Source organism: Gasterosteus aculeatus, chromosome 3 (genome assembly GCF_964276395.1).
Source record: "Gasterosteus aculeatus chromosome 3, fGasAcu3.hap1.1, whole genome shotgun sequence".
Lineage (NCBI taxonomy): Eukaryota > Metazoa > Chordata > Actinopteri > Perciformes > Gasterosteidae > Gasterosteus > Gasterosteus aculeatus.
This window is the reverse complement of record NC_135690.1, coordinates 12,323,979-12,347,279: the sequence shown is the minus strand read 5'-3', so window position 1 is coordinate 12,347,279 and position 23,301 is coordinate 12,323,979. Positions and strand designations below refer to the sequence as shown.

The window sequence follows — 23,301 nt, the reverse complement described above, 5'->3', positions numbered from 1 at the left end:
AACAACTTGCGGTTGTTGCCACCATTCAATGAGAAGGATCCTGACTCGTTTTTTGTGATGTTTGAGCGTGTTTCCACGGCGAGGGGCTGGTCGGATGGAGACTGTGCTCTGCTGCTCCAGTGCGTACTCACCGGTAAGGCGCAGGGGGCATACTCGTCTTTGAGCACGGCTGATAGCGGTAGCTATGTTAAAATAAAATCTGCCGTGCTGAAGGCTTATGAGTTGGTGCCGGAGGCGTATCGCCAACGGTTCCGGGCTTGGGAGAAGAGAAGTGGCCAAACGTATGTTGAATTTGTTCGCGATTTAACAACTCATTTTAAACGTTGGCTGGCTGCGCTTGAGATCACTACTTTTGATGATTTGTGTGAATTAGTCATTTTGGAGCAGTTTAAAAACAGGTTGCCTGGTCGGATTGCAACCTACATTAATGAACATAAGGTTGCCTCCGCTGCAGAGGCTGCTGTGTCAGCAGATGAGTATGTGCTGCTTCATAAGGATGGTGTGAGAGAGCGCACGCCCAACCGCGATGATGCTGGCTGGGGTGAACACAGTCGAAGCACCGTAGCGGCTGACCAGATGCGTTCGAGGAAGCCTGGCTTTGTTAGATTCGAGTCTCACTCACGGAGAAATTTTGACAGCAGTAGAAGCTGTAATTACTGTCATGAAAAGGGTCATTGGAAGGCGGATTGTCCAGGGTTGTCTAAACATAGAGGGGGCCATCCTAATGTTAAGCCGGCTGCGGCTGCGGTTCCGGTAGTTACCGGCTGTGCGTCAGTCGGATGTTCTGAGCCGGATGTTCTGGAGGCATATGCTCCTTTTATCAGAAGTGGTTTTGTGTCGCTTGGGGGTAGCGATGTTAAAGTCCCGGTTACGATATTGAGGGACACGGGGGCATATGATTCCTATATGATCGAGTCCGTCCTGCCGTTGTCCGTAGAAACTGACAGCGGGGACCGTATCCTCAGTCGGGGGATGGGGTTGACTGTGTTACCTGTGCCTGTGCATAGGGTGGTTCTGGATTGTGAGCTAATACAGGGGGAGGTAGCTGTGGGAGTGCGGCCGGCGTTTCCTATCGAGGGGGTTCAGTTCATTTTGGGAAATGGCTTGGCTGGCGGCCGCATCTGGGATGATGTTCCTCCCGCACCTGTTGTTACACACTGTCCAGTTAGTACTACGCCTGACTGTAGCTCCATTGAGATACCTGAGGATTTTCCAGCCTGTGTGGTTACACGCGCAATGAGTAAGGCTGAGCCTGGGTTAACCGATGAGGAGCGTGGTGATGCGGATTTTGAGACTCTGTCCTTGTCCAATTTTCCACTGTCGGTGCCACAGAGCGAGTTGTTGCAGGAGCAAATCGGTGATCTCTCCCTAAAAGAATTGTTCGAACGTGTGTTGTCGGCTGCGGAGATAAAAAGTGCAGCCAGCGGCTATTTTCTGCGCAACGGCCTGCTGTTTAGGAAATGGATTGGGGTGAATAGTGACTGTGTAGGGGATGCTATTTTCCAGTTGGTCGTGCCGGCTAAATTTTGTCCTTTGGTGCTTAAAATAGCGCACGACGAGAGTGGGCATTTTGGGGTCAGGAAGACATATCTAAACATCTTGAAACATTTCTTTTGGCCGCGCGTGAAAAGAGATGTTGCTGTATATATTAAAACATGTCAGGTGTGTCAATTGACGGGAAAACCAAATCAGCGTGTGAAGTCTGCTCCTCTACAACCGATCCCTGCCATAAGCCAACCTTTTGAATATTTGATTGTGGACTGCGTCGGCCCGTTGCCGTGTGCTAAATCTGGCAGTAAGTATTTATTGACAGTGATGTGCCAAAGTACCAGGTATCCGGCTGCATACCCGCTAAGGTCCATTACAACTAAAGCAGTGGTGCGGGCTCTGACTCAGTTTATTTCGGTTTTCGGTATTCCGAAGATTATCCAAAGTGACCAAGGGTCAAATTTTTCCTCTCATATGTTTGGTCAAGTGTTGAAATGTTTGCGCATCAAACACAATCAGTCATCTGCTTATCATGCGCAGAGTCAGGGTGCGTTGGAGAGATTTCATCAGACTCTCAAATCTCTCCTGCGTGCTTATTGCACTGAGCTGGATCGAGACTGGGAAGAGGGGCTCCCATGGCTTATGTTGGCTGCGAGGGAGGCCGTACAAGAGGGCACTGGTTTCAGTCCAAATGACCTAGTTTTTGGGCATGTGGTGCGGGGCCCTTTGGCGGTGTTAAAAGATGATTGGGTCGATGCTGAGCCGCCCAAGAACTTGATCGATTTTGTGAACGGGTTTCGGCATCGATTGTTCGTGGCAGGTGGTAGAGCACGCGATAAATTGCAAATGTCTCAGAGCAAAATGAAGGGGAATTATGACCGCCATACAGAGCGGCGCGAGTTCAGTCCGGGGGACCAAGTCCTGGCATTGATGCCTATTGTAGGTTCGCCCTTCCAGGCCAAGTACACTGGTCCATATACGGTAATTGAGAAAATCACGGATTTGAACTACTTTATTGCGACACCGGGGCGGAGGAAGTCCAAACAGCTTTGTCACGTGAATTTGTTGAAACCGTTTTACAGCCGTGGTATGGGGTCAGGACAGACCGAGGAAGGGGTTTGTCCAGCTCTGGCCGTGGGTTCAATGGCTCTGATACATGAGGATGGGGTGCCTGAGCCGGATGACAGTCTGCTGTGTGGTCGCTTAAAAAATTCAGAATCTCTGAGTAACTTGGATAGGCTGCTCTCTCATTTACCGGAGTCTAAACGTTGTGAGCTCACTAATTTGGTGCGCAAGTTTCCCTGTCTGTTCGGCGATGTCCCTTCGCGCACCGATTGGGTGGAGCACGATATTGAGGTGGGAGATGCACAGCCGATAAAACAACGTTTCTATCGTATGTCACCAGAGAAGCGTCAACATCTGGACTCTGAAGTAAAATACATGGTCGAAAACAATATTGCTGTACCGTCCAATGCCAGTTGGGCATCTCCGTGTATTTTGGTACCGAAGCAGGATAAAACGCCGCGGTTTTGTACAGATATGAGAAAGGTAAATTCGGTTACAAAGCCAGATTCTTTCCCTTTGCCGCGAATGGAGGACTGTGTTGACAGTGTTGGTGCCGCCAAGTTTGTGAGTAAATTTGATCTGCTCAAGGGATATTGGCAGGTACCTCTGTCCAAGCGGGCTCAGGAGATCTCGGCATTTATTACACCAACGGGTCTGTATTCGTATACTGTCATGCCATTCGGACTAAGAAACGCTCCCGCTACGTTCCAGCGATTAATGAACAGAGTTGTGTCCGGGCTGGAGGGATGTTCGGTTTATTTGGATGATCTGGTGATTTATAGTGACACGTGGCACTCCCATTTGCAGCGCATTCGGGCGCTGTTTGAGCGCTTGGAAGAAGCGCGACTCACCATTAATTTAGCAAAGTGCGAGTTTGCTAGGGCCACTGTTACTTATCTGGGGCGGGTAGTTGGGCAAGGTCGTGTAGCCCCAGTCCAGGTTAAGGTTATGGCCATCGAAAAATTTCCACGGCCCACCACCAAAAAAGAGCTGCAGCGGTTTCTGGGTCTGGTGGGATACTATAGGATTTTTTGTAGAAATTTTTCCACTGTGGTGTTTCCTCTTACTGAGCTGCTGAAGACCAGAGTAAAGTTTGTGTGGTCTGTGGAGTGTCAACAGGCCTTTGATAACGTTAAAACTGTGCTATGCTCTTCTCCTGTTCTGGCAGCACCGCGTTTTGATCGGACCTTTTTGCTCCAGGTTGATGCCAGCCAGGTGGGAGCAGGCGCCGTCTTGATGCAAGGAGATGACCAGGGGGTAATGAGACCAGTGAGCTTCTTTTCTAGGAAATTCAATGGTTACCAGTTTAATTATTCTGTTATCGAGAAGGAAGCATTAGCGTTGGTTTGGGCGTTGCAACATTTTGAAGTGTATGTGGGGGGTTGTGCACCACTTGTTGTGTATACAGATCATAATCCTCTGACCTTTCTTCGTTCATTGCGATGTCCGAATCAGAGATTGATGAGATGGGCTCTGTTTCTGCAGGGATATGATCTTGACATTCGGCATATCAAAGGGTCCGATAATACAATTGCAGATGCGTTGTCACGTGCTCCGTTGCCTTGAATTAGTATTTCGGAAAAGGGAGGTCTACATTTGAGTTATGCCATTTCATGTTGCTCGTGACTTGTTCTTGCTGTGCCTGTTGTCTTAAATTGCTTCTCAGGTACCAGAGTTGCTGAGGACAGGTGGGGAAGGGGCGGAACATGGGCAGGGTGATGGGTTTCTTGTTTATAAATTTTTTGTAGTAATTCGGTTATTTTTGTTTTTCTGGTCAGTTGCTTATTTTTTATTAGCATTGTTTAAGTTTCGTTTTAGTGTTTTTCTAGGGGGACTAGTCCTGCTTTATTTGTTGTAGTGTGTCGGTGTTCCCTTTGGGACACCGATCTTATGGGGGGGGGTGTGACGGCCCTGCCTATTGGCTCATGTCATGACGTCACTGTCTTTCCCAGAGGTAATGCCATCAACTGGATTGGGAGCAGCTGGGGCGTTCTGGCAGTATAAGAGCTCATGGTTCCTGCCTGCCAGGGTCGCTGGTTTTCCCTGGCCAGCGTCCGCACCTTTGTCTTGTGTCTTTTGACGTTTAATTTAGGTTCACAACATTCCTCCGACATGATCAAGCACCCACACTGACATGACTGAAACTACTGACGTACACACCTCATAGTTGTTTTACTTTTGGATTAGTTACTTTACTTAAATAAATATATTTGGAAATCACCTTTGCATTGTGTCTCTCCCGTGTTTGTCATCCCCTTCGAGCCGGGTCATGACAACGTGCACAGAAAGAAGATCAAATGTTGAGGGGTGGGATGGTACGTTTTGAAATGTGACCCTGTAGCAATTTCCCCATCACTCAAAGACACCAAAGCACAAATGAGTGTGCAGGCCGCTTCCTGCTCCTCTTTGTGTTCAAAAGACGAAAACTCACACAGCAATGTCTTCCTCTGCAAGGACATGTTTTTGACAAGTGACGCGAACGACGAATTAACCTCAAATGGCATTTGGTCCGTGCTCTAAAGCATCTAAATTTGTAACAGATGAAGGCACCGTAGGCCCGGGAAGGGTGGAGTCTCACTTAACAAGACTTTGGTAGTGGAAAGAAACCATTGTTATTGTGTCCGGGCAACCAATGGCGACAATAAAGGATATGATTTGGTTGAGTATTGACCGCTGTGGACGGCATCTGCTAAATGTGCTTCGATGTAATCCTTTGGTGCAATTGTGACATTCTGTAACGTCGGTGGGAAGTCTAATTGGTGTTATTAGTCACATGACGTAGTCAAACACACATCAACTACGTTGTTTTCCTGAACCTAGGAGGAGTTAGGAGGAGTTCTATTTCATTACTTTCATATTGACATAAATATGAGAGTCATCAACTGGTCTCTCTGAAATCACACCCTAAAAGTATTTTGGACCATTCAAAAGCAATGAGGCTAATACTGTGATGGATGCATTTTCGTCACGCTGTCTCATCAGAATCCACAGGGGCTGCTTTCCACTCGTCGTTCTGCCAGCAGAACGTTCTGGATGGTCAGGAAGTGTTTCTCAGCTTCCTCCTCCTCAGACTTTTGAAGCCTGCAGCTGTCTGTCACACCGAAGGGAGAACCACCTGGAGAGATATGAAATGAAACCGCTGGCAACCCTTCAACAGAACTGTCATTAACTAGGGGGGGAGGGGGGTCTCTAAGATAATACAATAATACTAATGTGCTGCAGCTTTCCTTATTTAAACAGAAAAACATGTATTCACAAATATGAAAAAATGAGTATGAGAGAGAGGAATTTTCTAGCATGATTGACACATCCAGCAAGAAGCGCTATAGGTTCTTCACGTCTGTTTGTGGGCCTGATTGAAACAAATGCAACAAAAACGACACACAGATTTCCATATAACTGTTCCCTCAATCCACAAAAGAGTGTTTTACCCATAACTCATGCTCATCGAGATTGACTAGTGTGTCCAACAGTTGCACACAGGCAGGTTTACTCAGAGACAAAGCGGTTTGTGCGGTGTGAAGAATCGTGTAGATCTTTGGTTGTGGTTGTGCAGTGAATAAATCACTGCAGCGTCGCTTCCTCCTCTTCGTGCGGAGCAGGATGATGTCGAGTCAGCCTGTGTGTTCAGCAGGCGTCTGGCACCACAAAGCACAAACACGGGCCCGTTGGAGGAGCAACGAGGCCGCTGGATGGGCCAGAGGCCGCAAATTCCACAAGAATCCGGACTCTGGCACGACGGAGCAACAGCCAGGGCCTCGTTTAGGTCGCTCAACAAGGAGGAAGGGTTGTGCTGCATTATGGATTTCCTGTGAATGTGAAGGATTTTAGCTTATTCAGGATTGTGCCAGCAATCGAGATTCTTCCCTCCCCATAAAAACAGAAGAATACAAATTGTTGTCGTTTCGCGCTCCAGAAGGAGCCTTGTGGAGCACCTCATTCTTGTCCGCTATGAAAAGCTACTTAAGCGGTCTTGAAAATCGCCCCCGGCCAACAATCCATCAGAAAAATGACAGCTCATGTATGGATCTGTCAGGTTTTCATCATCATTATTCCTCCTGGCCGAGCCCGGTGGTTTCGTATCAGCGCTGCGTTACGCTCTGCTTACTGTCAATCACCTCACACGCCGCGAAGACCTGGAGGAAGTAACCGCTCCAAAGCTCATTTCCTTAGAAACGTAACATCTGGGGCTTCCCGTGAGATGGCTGTAATGAGTTGGACATGAAAGCCAGAGTTCCTAAGAGATTTTCTTTTGTGAGAATAAGATGAAGACAGCAGGAACTGAGTTTCATCGACCTCTCTGTCGTATCCTTTGTTTTGTGGGCTTTTTTTCGGAGGGGACCATTTCTACTTGGCTGTGCAGTTCAACACAATGGAATCTCTCGTGGCACATGGGACAATTTACCAAAGCAACACAGATGAAAGGATCTCTCTCTCTTTCTCTCTGTCACTCTTCCCACTCCCGGTCTGGATTGATTTAACTGTACTGTTTCAATTGTCTCTGCAGCACCAGATGTCGGCCATATTTGAACTGAATTGGGAGCCAGGCCTTCTCGACTGGGCACAGGGCCGTCTCAATAGTTTGACTCATTGCTTGACTGTGATTTTTTCCGAGGATTGTAGTTGTCCCTGTGCGGTTGGAGCAAACGTGGGTGAAGGGCAATAATAAGTTTGCAGAAAGACATTAAGATGGCCGGTAAATAAGAAAAAGTATAGCCTATATCTGAAAGATAACAACTCTAAGTTCTCTAAGTTATTGAGTACAAATCAGATGTGGTCACTGTTTGGGCTGCCAGCCAGTGTTTAGTGTCTTTCAGCTCAGTGTTTTAACTTTAAAACAGGATTTTGATTTCAGCTGACCAGGCAAAATCGTTGCGATTTGGTGGAGACCAAATACGGAGCAAAAACAAAAGACATCAAGCTTATTTTGGGCTGTATGTCGGATGTCTAAATACAAATGGAATGAAAGATCTCCATCGTGACTTAAGTGCTATGTTTACAAGCTGCTTCCAGGTGGCCAAACTATGTGCGAATGCAGCATTAAAGTAGCTCTAAAATCATCTCTACACTGGCTCACACTATATAACATCTGGGCAGTCAGCTTGTTCTGGCTCTCAATTGAACCCACATGCACCCGTGTGTCCTTTTATATAGATTGTATAAAGGAATCACTCTGATGGATTTGGTATATCTAAAACATTTGGGCTTTATGTATTATCCGGGATAACAACGTGTGTGCTTAGGCATCCAGTGAGCCAGCTACAGAGGTTAACTCGAGATGATGGATCTAACATGTCACTGAAAACACATTGATTTTAAGTGTCAGTAACTCTGCTGGCCTGGTGTACAGTAACGAACAATCAACAGTTCAACAACTAACATCCCATAACTCAAGTTTTATGTGCATTGTGCACCACTCCCTCCTCATTGCTCTTTTTACTGCACCCTCCAGAAATGACACAAGCGTCTACAGAGACACATGAAGAACGAGGCAAACAGGAAAAAGTCATCCAGTTTAATCAGAAACAGAGAGACGGCAACTTTCAACTTTTAAATTGTCCTCACTCACTTTCATCTGCTCTGACATGTTTAGAGACCTTAATTTCAAAGGATGTATTCAAAAAACATGTTGGGAAGATCTCTCAAAGAGAGAATACCAAGTTTCCGCTTTCACCGGCAAATTCACGATGTTAACAATCCATACAGGAAATGTGGGGATTTAAGCTTTGCAACGCTTTTACTGTCCCATTGAGCCTTTTGACAATCAAAGCAGTCTTATTTCCACCTCTCATAGATCCCATTCCTGCAACAACACAAAGAGAGTGCAGTGATGCTTTGATTAGCGACACAGGACAATGCAGGGGTCAGCACACCCGAACAAGCCTCCCAGTTTCACCTCCCTGCCTCCAGCTTCTCCTCCTATACAGCTCTTCTTATTACTGCCCCTTCCGGCTTCTTGCAAATCCCATCAGTCTGTTTGTCCGGATCTCGCTTGGCGGCTTTTCCGGATCTTGAGAATAAGAAGGAATTGAGAGAGAGAGAGAGAGAGAGAGAGAGAGGGAGAGAGCAAGAGAGGGCTGGAGTCACTCTCCCAGAGCGTAGATCCAGGATTAGGAGGGGAAAGGGGCAAACACCATGGAGCGGATGAAGGAAGCAGCAGTGAGAGTTAAGATGCCAAACAAAAGAAATTAATTAGAGCTCTCTCAGTGGAGCATTGCTCTACTGATTAAGGATTGAAGGATTATTGGATAAAAAGGTGAAATTCTGTTTTTTTGTGTATGACGGGTCCTCCTTCACTATCGTTTGTCTCTACATGTGAAGGCATGGATGTAAACTTCATCCTACTAAAAAGCTTTTGGCTCTCAGGTTTTAAGATGACTGAAAAATGGTACAATAGTGAAAGAATATTAAACACATTTAAACAATTTTACTTCTTTGGTTTTTCCATGAGCACCATTAAGGTAAAATGTATATATTTTGCTCAATCTTATCATTTATACATTAAGTTTAAGTTGCAGATGTGAAAATGCTGAAAGAAATAAAGTAATTTCTCCCTTAAGCTGAGACAAAAATATGAATCGGGTATCGTTAATTCTGAATTAGCTTGTTCCAGGTCTTCATTAAATCCAGTCTCCAATTTTACAACAAATGAAACTATTCGGGCGGCCTTGTGCATCAGTTTGTATACACAACATTTTTGGTACTGGGTTACTTTACAATAATTGAACTTAGTGTTGACTGACACTGAATGGTCAGTTAGGTTTAGAGGTGAACTGTTTCCTTCTTTATTACAAAAAGGTGTACAAAGCCTTTTGTGGCTCTAAAGGAAGCTGCGAAGTCGGATCAATTACCTCAAGCGGCGACGCTCGAGTCAGTGTCTCCTGCGTGTAAGAGACCACACGTTTAAAAGCAAAAAGAAAAGTCTGGCGGTGTGTAATAAATGAGCTCCTCCTGTCCTCCTATTTGTTTGAGGACAGCAGCTCGAGGCTAAATGAGCAAATACTGGCATAAACCACCCAAAGCGGCTGATAAGTCCGGTTCGGTGCTTTCGTGCAGATGTTTAAAGTGTTCAAAAGGAAAGAATAGCCAAGTTGGCTCGGTGTCAGAGCAACTGACTGAAGAATGAAGACGAGCTGCAAGCTCTCACCTCAGGATCAAAAGCTCAGAGACACAACAGCAGATAACCTCATGTTGGAGAGAGACGATGAGACGGTAACTCAAGGCCAAGGTCTCTCCCTCCCTGTCTCACCCACACACACACACACACACACACACACACACACACACACACACAGGTGTTGGGGAGGAAAAGGCTGTGTGAAGATTTGTGGTGGTTCGTCGCTCCCTCCCGCCCTTCAGGCAGACAGGCTAATGATGAAAATGTGTATAATTTGAGGGCCACAGCCAAGAAAAATGTGCAAGATGATGATGAATGATAACGAGCCGGATGTTGGACACATGAAAAGAATGGCAAACCTCCAAGTCTACGTTACCTGTCTGTCTGCCCGGTAAATTATGAAACTTATTTACTACTTTGGTGTTAGATGAGGATTCTGGAACCCGTTACTGTTTGTAAATAGTTAAAGAAGATATTATGAAATACATAAGTAGGTAAAATGTCTTCAGTGGCACAAATGCCCCTCATTTAAAAATAAATAATGTTACTCAAATATTGATTTGGCCACGTGACAAGATGAAGAGGATGATGCTGCTATGCAACTCAGCATTAAGTACGAGTGAGATAAAACTAATTTAGAAAATCATCAGTTGGATATCACCATGTACACATTGGCAATCCTGGTCTCCATTGTGCCTGTAACGCAAGACAACTTCCCCCCATACTCCGCCCCTAAAATCTCTCCAGATGGGGGGGGGCGGGATAGTCCAGTCTCCAGACACGCGTAAAAACAGTCCTTCAGGACAGGCGGGGGCGCGCGTAAAAGCGAGCTGCTTCATTTCACCGATGAACCGGAGCGTTGAACTCGGCCACACTGCCCCACAGTGAAGTTTGAACCGGAGCCGTGATTCCTTTATGATGCTCCGACATCCAAGGAGCGATCGGCCCACGCTTTGGATTCACAATGTGAGTCGGAATACGCGAGGACGCTGCGTAAAGGAAACGCTGAACTCCCAGTGGGACCATTGAAGTTCGTTTGAATCCTCCAAAGCGCAGCATGGGTCTCTCGTCCACACTGCTGCTCGTTGCCTTTCTAGGTAAGACGTTTTTGAAGTTGCCTGAACTCCCTCTGATCCATGAGGTGCTGAGATGCGAAGTGTTGAGGTCCGTTTGACTCCACGTGTTCACGCCAAATAGCGAAAACAGCCGAGAAGCTTTGTTGCTTAGAACCACACAGATGGCGGAGCTCATCTAAATTATTGATGCTTTATTTGACTTTTTTTAAAATGTAATTTTCCTCTGTGGAGAATCTGCAGGAAGCAGACATTGCTCTCCTCACCTATAAGCACACCTGTTTACCATCACAGCGCTGTGTTTGTGTCCAACAGCTCAAATAGCAATACTACTCTCTGGATAAATCATCCCCTGTGCCAACCAAGATGAATACGTTTGAAGGCTGAAAGGCAATAAAAAGCTCACCCGGGGCAGATGAAAGCACTCGGGGGGAGTTAAGAGCCACTTAAAACACCCGTTGCTGATCTGGGCAGCTGAGGATTATGGGACTGCAGATGACACGCAGGGACAGAAGAAGGCCACATTTGGCTTCCACTTCAAACGGCTGGGTTGAGATAAAAACAATATTTGAGTCCACTTATTCTTAAGTGTGTCCCAGTGGAGCTAACGTTGAATTAAGTGGTGCGTTACTGCAGCCTTTTGGGGATGAAGATGCTCTGTGAGGCTGGGTCAGTGTGGGGGGGTAAAAGGTCATAAAAGTCATGGAGCAGCAGCAGCTACTCCGCATTTTTAATGGAATTAATGATAAGTCTAATTAAGACTGCAGGGTATTTAGTTTTTATTCCATCTGTATACATTCAGCCATTCTCCAGATGTTCACGAAAGATCGATCATTTCTCATTCTGCAACTTCTTGTGTTGGATATCGGATACCAAATATTTTATCGCACACCTAAATGCTTTCCATGTTCTGCTACATTCCTGCTAATATGCACAACTTTGCATTCCAATAATGCTTGTCCTTATCTACAGTGCAAAATATCAATAATATTGTAGAAAAAGTTTTACCCAAAACTCTAACTTGATCGCCCCCTGTTGGCTCGCTGCTAGTTTGGGATGAGCTTGATTGTACTTCACGTTGTGATCAAGATTCATATAAGATTCATTAATTATTCTACTAGTTGGTGGTTTGATTACAGAAGTGTCTGTCAGAAAACGAGCAGAATCATTTCAAGGGAAACATTCTTAGAAATGATCCTGCCATCAGTTTGACAAACGAAGAGAAAGAGCCACCTATAGTTTAAATAAACCAACCAACTGCTGTGCAGCTCGGCACGTCCCTCCTCATCAGTGGTGATCAGCTTAAGGGCAAAGACAACTTTTAATACGTTTTTTAAATGGCAGCGCAACAGGAGAATATTTGTCATTCCTTTGAGGAAAAGGTAGAACTCAAAATGACATGAAATGACCTTAATCAACAAGTAGTTTGTACTGGAATTGTACATTCATTTCCACTATATCTTTTTTTTCTTTCCCATCCATGTTTGCTTTAATTTTCCATCTTTACTTTGGAAACAGAGGAAGGGGCGTAGTAGTTCCCGAAAATATTGTTATTAAATGACACTAAGGGTGAGACTGAATTGACCCTGTTAGTGTTTACATTACCTCCCCCACATGCATGCACATATACACACACGCACGCGGACAAACTCCTCTTCTAGTCAAACGCGGTCGGTGCCAAATGCTGAGATAACGCCAAGAACAGTCCTTTGTCCTTTGGTCTCTGCTGTGCCAGTTCTCCATTATTCCCTCCCCGTAAACCATGTGGAGACTCTCTGCTTGTCAAGTCGTCCCTGTGCGTTTACCTCACTGGCGGGATCAGGCCAACTGGAAATGTTCTCTGTGGTTTGAGGCTCCGGAGGTTTTGTTGGTGCTTTGATTTGGATGGAGAGCGGCAGTCTGGGAAAAGCGGCAGCGAGGGACTGGAGACGCTGGAGCTTGATTATTGCCTTAATGTGGGGAAGGTTTTTTTCTTAAAGGAGGCTTTTGGAAGAAACTCACACGTTCAATACTCATTGAGTGTGTAGAGACGCTTCCTCTTAAAAAGTAATTTTACAGAAAGGCTGCGCAGAACTTATTTTTAATAATGTCCTCATTTTTTCCCCGTGTGCCGGTTTTCCATTTTAAGTCCTTGTTTGGCTTTGATGTAGAAGATGTCAACATTGCTTCAAACGAAGGCCGTGTTTCAATATAATTAGGATATCCTCAAAAGTCCACAAATAAATGTTAAAATAAGACTCGCTGCTCACAGTTTGACGCCTCAATCTTCCACATCTGTCAAGAAAGCTCCAGAAGATGCATGTCAGACCTTTTGAGGTCATTTTCAGTTTTAGCAAATTTGCTTTAACTTTCCAACATTCCTTGTCTGTTTAATGGAGGAGATTTGTCTGCAATGACTGGTGATAACTCGCCATTTGATCTGCAGCGTCACACAAGTGTTCATTCGTGTTGTTGGCAACTACCCATATTTTAGAAGCTGAAACTTTATTAAGCTGATATTTTTACTTTATGTCCATCATTTATTGATTAGGCAACACACTTCAGCGCTCAAGCATAAAGTAATGTCTATAATAAAATGTTGATAATTCAATTGTTAATGTTTGTTAACCAGCCCTTGCTGTTGTTGTGTATTTTGCGTCACTATTTCATGTATTATTTGTGTTTTTTGATGGCGCGAAATGCAACTGCTATTAAATCTGAGGTGCAGGAACCTGTGGGGTTGAAAGTGTGATTGCAATAATAATCTCCCCGGGGTTTTCTTTTTAAATACACATCCTGGTCGTTTCTGCTCCCATTGTTGTAGAAGTACTGTTGGCTGCCACTTGACTGCAGGTGCAAAAAAAGGCCACACACACACACACACACACAAAGACAGCAAACTGTGAAGCCTTTTCTTGGACTTTTTTTAACACTGCTTCAGCCAGCAGTGTTACTAATGCCGCCAGCTGAGTCGGGGATCAAGTAACCCCCCCTGCCCCCCCCCGGTCGAGTGTTTCTACTGAGAACCGCTGTGATGTGGTGATTTAAACACATAGGAGGACCTTGCTGGGTGTAAGAAAATAAACAAAACCTGGATGGAGCGTTGTTCTTCTTGGAGCTTCTGGCTTCTTTTAATCAGATGTTTTTTTTGCTCCTCCCTTGTGGTGATTGGTCTCGAATGAAAAGCACCGACGCAACAACCCGCTGCATTTTGGGGTGTTAAATGAAACGAATCAGCACTTTGTGTCCAGCTAGAAAGAATTTAAAGCAAAGTCTTCATATTTCAAGGTAGATTTGGGTGATATTTGAGTATTGAATCGAACCTTGTTGGAATGTGGGCTTCAAGGCTTTTCTTTAGCCGAAGGCTTTGAAAATGCTTTCATTTCCGATGTGGTTTCCCCCTAAACACATCCCATTGTTGAGCACATTGTTGTTCCATGTGGTGCATTGAGGGTACGCAGACAGGGTGGGAACTTCAATGCTGCGCTTGTCCTTTTTTTTTACTTGGTAGCTTGGATTTTGAGTATGTTTCAGCTTTTTCGTCAGCTGTGATGGCACAGACATGTATCAGTTCATCTACCGGGATTCCAGGCTCTGCCTTTTCATCACATGTTAATATTAACCCGTAAAGTTCGTACCAGGTGTTGCAGGTCACTGATGAAGGCCTGTAACGTCTGGATGTTGACATGAGTTAAAATAAAGAAGCTTTACTGATCGAATAAGCAGTGAAACCATGAGCCAAACCACTTTGACTTTGAAGTAATTGTAATTGACTTCATTATTAGAATTTGTACCACATTTACTCTGAGTTTAGTTTATTTTAAGTCTGTATCACATTCTGTGGTGGTTTATTCAACATTTTATCCTCTTTGAAGCAAATGTTCGAGGTTAAAACATGACTTAAAGGTTTATATATCAGAATCGGTGTCTATTCAGGATTTCATTTTAATTCACTGCGTTAATTCACTATATTTCAATACACTGCGTTACTACGGAAATAAACTATTCTCACATACGAAGATGGGAAGTTGATGAATTCTAATGAGCCTGCATGTGACATAGGAAGAGGGGGGGTTATGATTCGGTTGTTAAATCATGTTTTTTTTTATTTTTTATTTGTAGGTAACCAAAAAAAAATAAACTTGTGTTTGAAAGTTGTAGTATTCATTTTATTTTTCACTTCATGAAGCACAATTGCTACAGTGTTTGCTGTCTCCATTGTTTCCACAGGCTGGGCTGAAGGTGGTTCCTCTCCTCACTACTTGGACGCTCGGTCCAGCCGCCTCTCTCTGGAGAAAACCTACGACCGATCACTCAAAGACGGCCAGTGCCCGCACATGTTAAAACACCTGCACAATGGAGCCCGGATCTCCGTGCAGATGCCTCCCAGCATAGAGGGTCACTGGGTGTCCACCAGGTAAGAAACTAGGACCCGTGTTTCCCAAACATATACGCTCTCCCTTCCTGCAGATTACCTCCAGGTAATATCAAGCTCATCCACAAACATTTTGCCAGTTAAAGTTGCATAAAACCAATGATTTTATTTGAAGTTATTGACAAAGTAAATCATGAAGTGTAAACTGGGATGAGCAGATATTTGCTGACTAACGTAACACAGCCACAGAGTTTCAAATTATATTTCCTCCTGCATTTATAGATGTAACATTACTTATCTTGAGCCACAAAAAGTGTATTAATTTAAATGGGTTATACTTTTATACTGGAATAAAACCAGTGATGCTTAGAAGGTACGAAAAAATATATGGTGAACGCGATAATGTTATACTTTGGTCGATGAATGTTCTCAATTCAATTATTTATCACCATAATTAAAATACTGAGAGTGGTAGATATGAATGTTGTACATGCAAGTGTGAAGAAGGCCGTTTGAACAGCAGCTTGACTGAAAGGCAAAAAGACACCAAAATAAAAAAGACCCTGGACTTTACTTGAGACCCTTTTTTGGTAATTCTGTTTTAATTGGACGAGAACTTGAATGACATTTATCTGAAACCTCCTGTTTCCCGTTTGCAGCTGTGAGGTGAGACCAGGTCCGGAGTTCCTGACGCGCTCCTACAGCTTCAACTCCAACAACACCTTCCATGCTCACCAGTTCTACTATGAAGACAACCACTGCACCAAACCCACCTACACCCTGGTGATCCGCGGCCGCCTGCGCTTACGCCAGGCCTCCTGGATCATCCGCGGCGGCACCGAGGCGGAGTACCACCTCCACCGCGTCCAGATGGTTTGCCACACGGCCAGCGTGGCCAAAGAGCTCAGCCAAAGGCTCAACCACAGCTGCAGAGGGGCCGTGAAGGGCCCCTGGGATCCCAGCGCCATCTACGAGCTGTGGAGCGAGGACGCCGGCTACGACTGCTCCAGGGAGCTTAACTTCGCCATGCACGAGATGCAGCTGCTGAGGGTGGAGAAGCAGTACCTGCACCACAACCTGGATCACCTGGTGGAGGAGCTGTTTCTAGGGGACATCCACACCGAGCCGTCACAGAGGCTGTACTACAAGCCGTCCAGCTACCAGACCGCCCTGCAGAACGCCAAGGTAAGTCCCCGGCGATGGCGTGCAGCGGTTATTGTAGAGCCAAAACATAGCCGCCATATTTCCGTAGATTCCCTTTCCTGATGGATGGCGACATTATTCTTACCAGAGTAGGTAACAAGAAAAAACTGAATTCTGTAAACACAAAAGTGTTGATTATTATTTTTGTATTAATATCTCTACAACTCCAGAATTAAGCTCTAAAGTCCATGACGCGGCGGTTCTTTTCACAGTTAACCTGGAGGGGTTAACTGCGTGTAGACTTACCAGCCGGTCGTGTTTCAACAAGGAAAGCAAAACAAAGCCAGAGGTAGAGTTTTGTTTACCGTCCTGAAACCCACAGCTGGGTGGAGAGCCTGAACTCAACTCCCACTGTGTCCACACACACACACACACACACACACCCCAGACTGGCGTGAGCTGACCTGATGACAGCGTTCTTTTATGACAATCTGTCTTGGCGTAAAGCGTGAGGGGACCTGGGTAAAGCAGCACTTGATAGTGTTGCTTTTACATTTTGTTGGTGAGGTAAATATTCTAATTTGTGACACATTATGAATCTGAGACTGTAAACTCCACCTTTTTAAGACTTCGGGTCCGTCCATATGCAACAACCCTGCCCCTCTACGCTAAATGTTTGTACAAGTAAAAACCAGAAACCGTGTACACACCGGCTTCATCTCCAAAATGTAGCACCAAGAAAGAGCCCATTCTTCCCTCCGCTGTGCTCGCAGGATGTACCTTTCTATTTACACTGCTGAGCAGCGGTTGCTCCGCCGCGTGAAACCCTAGAGTCGTGTTTTCACTGTCACCCTCCGCAGAAATTACAGTAAAATCATGTCTGGGTCCGCTGTCTAAATAAATATCCATTTGAGCGGGGGGGGGATAAGGGGGCTCGGTGTGGCTGATTGCAACGTAAACAGTGCGGTGAGGTGGATCTGTGATCGGACAAGCTCCCCTGTGGTTCTGCAGCGACCAGAGCTGGTCTCCTTAAGCCCCTCGGGTCGGGCCAGGTGCAATGTGAAACCCGGCCTATCTGTGGGAGTGATCGACATGTGGTATTCCTAGAATTTAGCATCATGCGGCCATATGAGCACATAGCGGGTGTGATTTCATGCATGGCCTCGGAGCAATCAAAGCAATGTACTGCGAAAGGTTTAATCATTTGTTTGGTAATAAATGATTAGTGAGAAGGCTTTTTACAATTCTTTCCCATATAACATCAGCATAACTGGCTTCGGCCAAATTTGGGCCCCATTGGTCACCAGCTATGTGCATAAAGTAAATTATATTTAAAATTCTACAGCTTTTGGCTGAAACAGTGGTAGAAAATACCTCAACCCCTTTTTTTACACAGAAATCTCATCTTTTTGAGGTTGTAATGGTTTCTCCTCTTTGGGGATTTTCATTGCTATGGTGACTTAGAATCCATTAATCCTAAGCGGTGTACCCGGAGCTGGTCCCCGGCCAGAGCATTGGATGGTGCCAGCATGTTCGTTTGTGGTTATTGGGTGGATCTCAGAGGTGATGCAAGAGCGAGGCAGCAGCCTATGTTCTTAATTTGCTTTCTGTTCTGTTCCCTTCATTTCCCGTCGCCTCGTTCGGTTACGTCATTGAGGCGGAGTAACAACCACTTGATAATGATGTACGTTAGGAAGGGATCTGTGGTTTTATATTGTTGTTGTTGCTAAAGTCTTTTAGTGGTTATTCTGTGGTCATTTGTTGACTTTGTTGTCCTATACTGCTAGTTGGAGACCATAAGCCTTTGAAATCTACTTAAAAGTTGCGCAATAAAGCCAGATAAGACTTATTATGGATTCCTGGGAAGTGGTCTTACAGGAGAAATGCGGGTCTATGTCCCATGACTTCACCATTCAGATCCTTTACTTAGACAAAAGTACCAACACCTCTGTGTGAAAGTACTTCACTACTATTACATTTCCTGGATTCAAAACCGCAGTATGAGAAGTAAAAGTACTCATTGTGCAGTAAAAGGTTCTCACACATAAGTGGAAATGTCCCCCTTTAGTTTATAACAAACATTGAGATGTCTGAAAACAAAGCTGTCAGATAAATATAGGGGAGTAAAAAATACTAAATCTGTCTCTGAGATTTAGTGCAGTAGAAATATATGAAGTTGAATGTATATATTTACATCCCACCACTGGCTTTAAAACCAAGTGTTTTAAAGTCTGCTGTGGTTTCTGTTCCTTGTAAAATGTTTGCTTCTGGACATCATCTTCCCCTGAACTATGACGGTACTTCCCAAAATGCCCAAATGAAAGATTTCTGCCAGAACGAATTCTAATTCTCCTTGATCTACTGTGGCTTGGATTCTAAGTCAATTCAGACCAAAGTGGCTGCCAATGCGGCCGTAAAATCAAATGCATAAATGTAATTTTAAATGAAGCAAGAGAAGTAATAAGCTAACTCATTTCCTCCATTTTATTTCCCTGTTAATTTCAGAATGAATGCTTTAAAATGGATGGATGGATGCATGGGTAGGTCTCCCCACATTTGATACCATTCATTGCCTATAAGGGCCTCAGGAAAAATGGGGGGGTGAGTTGGAGAAAAATAGATTGATAGTCGGGCCATTTCTTTCCGCTCAGTCTGTGTTTTTAAGGGCTCGAGATCTGGAACATGTTTCCCACACCTGCAGCCGCCTGCTCTTTTTTTCTTGTGTACACATACATGTGTTAAAGTAAACTCTCTGAATACTGTATTTATTTTCTCTTGCTACATACAGTATAATATGTCTTCCTCTTACCTACAAATACTGAAAGTTCGGTATAAATGCACCACGTAGTGGTCCCATTAACCCGTCACGTTCACGGAGCGGTTACTACTTTTCTTCACTTCCCATGAATTTCATGCTGAAATACCGCTGTCCGGGAATCAAGCGACTGGGTCGGCCCTTTTTGATTTCGACCACCCTCAAATAACAAAAACCCCACCGTGTCCCTGCAGTCCAGTCGTGGGACGAGACCTTGTGGAATACAGAACGATGAAAGCTTCCAGCTCCGTCTTTTCTGCAGCCAGAAACACACAGCTGTCCTGGCTGTGAATACCATGACCCCCCCCCCCGTGCTGCACCGCGGCTCCACTAAACAACACATGTTGTGAAGTTAATGTGATTTTTGTGTTTTTAACCATTCGGTTGAAAAAGACACGCTGTTGCGTGAAAGTTCGACTCGCTGTGCGACTTCCTGCTATGGTTGAACCAGACATCTGTCTTCTACAGTTAAATAATGTGATCAGCCTGAGAAAAGGCTGGAACCTGGTCTGGCTTCCTCGGGACAATCCGACTGAAAGACAAAATCTATCTTCCGTCACCTCTTGACTGACGCCAGTTTTTTAATGTATATTTTATACCATTTTCCGATTATGGATTAAAGTATGACTGAATGTACGAAGGGAACTCTAAGAGTTTGTTTGCAGAAGTACGAAAGGATTTACAGGACAGAAATGACTGATTTTTTGATTTAATGTGATTTAGAAGCAATTCTTTATTGTTGTTTTCCTCATTCTTTATTTGGTGCAGATTTGGTGTTATTCATGTGGTGACGTATTCCATAAATGTGGTTGATTCTATTTGAATCACTGAATATCTGTTTTTCCATCATCAGTCTGGCTCAGTGGTTTGCATGTAGAAACCCACCAAATGACCCATAATAGACTCGTGGGACATTCTGATCCGAGTCTGCTCACAACGTCAAGAAGCTGTGATGCTAGAAACTCTGATAATAACACAAACGTTTATACATCTCCTGCTTCCAGTCATTTTCTAGTTGCAATTGACCATTTTGAGGTAAACATATAACACAAACTGGTAAATGTAGCATGTTTCTAACAAATGAATAATACAAATGTTGTTGTGCTTAGTGCAGTCACTGTAATGCAAATGTAGCATGAAAATTGTCCAAGCCGAGCCTTTATTTCCCGTAGAACTGGAACATATGAACAAATGACACCCGATCATAAATGCGTTCACTGGCTACACGGTAGCAAAATAACTTTCTCAAAGCAAAGTCTTGCCGTTGGTGTGTAAATCAGACAGAGGAGGGTGCTGTTTGATGAAATCTGTTTTCACTTGCCTCCACTATTTGAATTGTACAACTCCTATATTAGGCTGGATTTATTTCCATGTAAAGCTCATTGAAATGGCGCAATTCTTTGCTTCTTAAGCAACTGTGTTCGGAGAGAAATCTCTTTACTTCATTCAAACATAAACCTTTTTGTAGTTTTTCATTACTAATATAAGCTCTGTTTGTAGGCTGACCATTTCTCTCCCTGGCTTTCCAGAACCACGAGCACGGCTGCATCGCGTGTCGTATCATCTACCGCTCGGACGAGTTCCACCCGCCCATCCTGCCGCCGCGGGCCGACCTGACCGTGGGCCTGTACGGCCAGTGGGTGAGCCAGCGCTGCGAGGTCCGCCCCGAGGTGCTCTTCCTCACCCGTCACTTCGTCTTCCACGACAACAACCACACGTGGGAGGGACACTATTACCACTTCTCCGACCCCGTCTGCAGGCACCCCACCTTCACCATCTACGCCCGCGGGCGCTACAGCCGCGGGCTTCACTCCACCCGGGTCATGGGCGGGACGGAGTTCGTTTTCAAAGGTGACCCGCTTGATCATCACTTCAAATGTTAAATACCAAGTCTTTGAAGGCGCTAGATTTCAAGCTACTTCATTCAATCAGGGATAGAGAAAGAAGTAAAATGACAATAGAAGTAAAAACTATAAAACCTAAATAAGATGGAGGGGTGTGGTTTCTCTAACCGCAACATAATCTGCTACTTCTATTTCATGTTTTCAATTGTTGATTCAAATCTCGCGGTACGACTATTTCAAACGTGCACGTTTCTCACCTCGACCTCTTCCTTGTGAGCCTGTGTCACCTCACCAAGGAAGCAGGAAGGCCCCTGTTCACGTCTTCCATCTTGCGTCTCTCCTCCCCCAGTGAACCACATGAGAGTGACTCCCATGGACTTCACCACCACCTCCCTCCTCAACGTCTTCAACGGCAACGAGTGCGGCGTGCAGGGGTCCTGGCAGGTCGGGGTGGAGCAGGACGTGACCTTGACCGACGGCTGCGTGGCCCTGGGCATCCGGCTCCCCCACACGGAGTACGAGCTGTTCCGCATGGAGCAGGACGCCCGCGGCCGCTACCTGCTCTACAACGGCCAGCGGCCCAGCGACGGCTCCAGCCCCGACCGGCCGGAGAAGCGGGCCACCTCCTACCAGACGCCCCTGAAGCAGTGCTCGGCGAGCCAGCCCGACCCCAGCGGGGCGGGCGACGTCGACGGGGCCACGCCGCGTCGCAGCGGCTGCGCGGGGCGCCACGGGGGCGGCCGGCCACGCGCCGCGATGACTGCCGTTGCGTTGGGAACGTTGTTGCTCCTCAGCGGGCAAAGGTAGAAAGCAGCAAGGGCAGAGGGGGGGTGGTAGGGTGGGTGGCGCGACGTAGGACACGCCGACGTAGGACACGCCGACGTAGGACGCGCCTAGACAGAAAGGGTGGATCACAAGAGCGGACATTTAACTTTTTTTTTTTTACTTCTCTGATGTGAAGGAGGATGAAAACTGGGGCTCCTGATCCTTTGATTCTCCTTCCCAGCTACCAGAAGACTTGACACTGCTGCACCACAGAAACTTTTGCACTTTAGAGTGGAGCCAAAGACTAATCTGTCCCGTTTCCATGACTACACGAAGATGCCTATATATCCACACAGACTTGGAGTGCTGTTTTCAGTGTATTTACCTGCAACTATGATGTGTAGAAATCAGCTCCCTGTCTGGAGGACTTGTGCTCGTGGAAAGTCACTGTTTACAGTGAAAAAGCTCCACACTACTTTTATAACAGGAATCTCTTTGAACAATTCAGTATAGAGAACTTGAGCGTAGTTTTCTATCTATTATGAATTAAGGGCATGTTAATTTGGATGATATTAAGGTAATAAACTTCCTTGCATTCAAAAGAGAGCTTTGTATTCAATGGCCAACGTGTGACCTTCTTCTAATGGGGCTATTTTGAAATAATCATGACTGGGCAATATGAAAATTCTATTAACTTTAAAAAAAATCAGCATTCTAAAATGTAGGAAAGCTGATTGATTGTTCCACTGTTGTGCACAAAATGTTTATCACATGTAAAAATGTGTTCATTTTAAATTATTGCATTACATTTCCTGTACCGGCCTGTAAAAGAATATTGAATTCAGCGTAATGTGCAATTCAAAGTTGTAACATGCTTTTTTTTTTTGGTTCATTGAATACATCCATATGTTATCGGTGTTATAGATCATACATAAACTATGTTCTATATAATTGCTTCAAAGCTAAGTTTGTAATAACAAATATAGAAGACTGAGGTAAACCAGGAAGTTAAGTATTTGGGGGGTTTTGTTTTTCATCTAATGGTTAAAATAACTACATTATGTTCTGATGTCCAGATCCTTGAAAGTGTTCCATTGGGGAATCAATAAAAAGATTTTGGAAATTTGCCAGATTTGAGAGTTGAATAAATTCCAAATGGCTTTTGTGCAACACACCATTGAGGCGTGTGCTAATTTGGTCGTGGAAAAAAATCATTTTACGACTTGTCCTTAATGCAGAATCCTGTTTACACTGAAGACCCTGTACAGAGATTCAACCACACGTCTGCAGTTCATAGCAGCCACTTAACACGTGTCCCCATCAAGGTTATACTTTGACGCAGAGCGGCAACATGACTTTCAACCAACATTCAGTTTCAGATACAACAGCTGGTCCTCTAATCATATAGTAAACCCAAATGTTGGGATTTTCCCACAGTGGCCCCGTCCTCCTGGGAGTGGGTATGAATCATACATTACGCTTTGATTATATGATTGCAGGTTTCACTTTTGGGGAAAATAATTGTGTAAAGCAGGTTCTGCATTTTAGCCATTGTGCTGAATTAAGTTTGAGGCCATATGATGATTGCAGATTTTACCATCCAGCACTATGTTCTGCCAAAGTAATTTGTCCCATTC

At 44.9% G+C, this 23,301-nt stretch overlaps 1 protein-coding gene across 1 annotated transcript; it reads left to right on the top strand.

Annotated features, from left to right (window-relative positions):
• The first annotated feature begins 10,434 nt into the window (after nt 1-10,434).
• On the top strand, nt 10,435-22,791 carry LOC120816135 (protein APCDD1). Its single transcript, XM_040171509.2, has 5 exons — nt 10,435-10,767; nt 14,953-15,139; nt 15,757-16,282; nt 20,585-20,906; nt 21,249-22,791. The coding sequence occupies exons 1-5, from the start codon at nt 10,728-10,730 to the stop codon at nt 21,704-21,706; spliced, it is 1,533 nt and encodes a 510-aa protein (XP_040027443.2). The 5' UTR covers nt 10,435-10,727; the 3' UTR covers nt 21,707-22,791.
• Nucleotides 22,792-23,301: the final 510 nt, after the last annotated feature.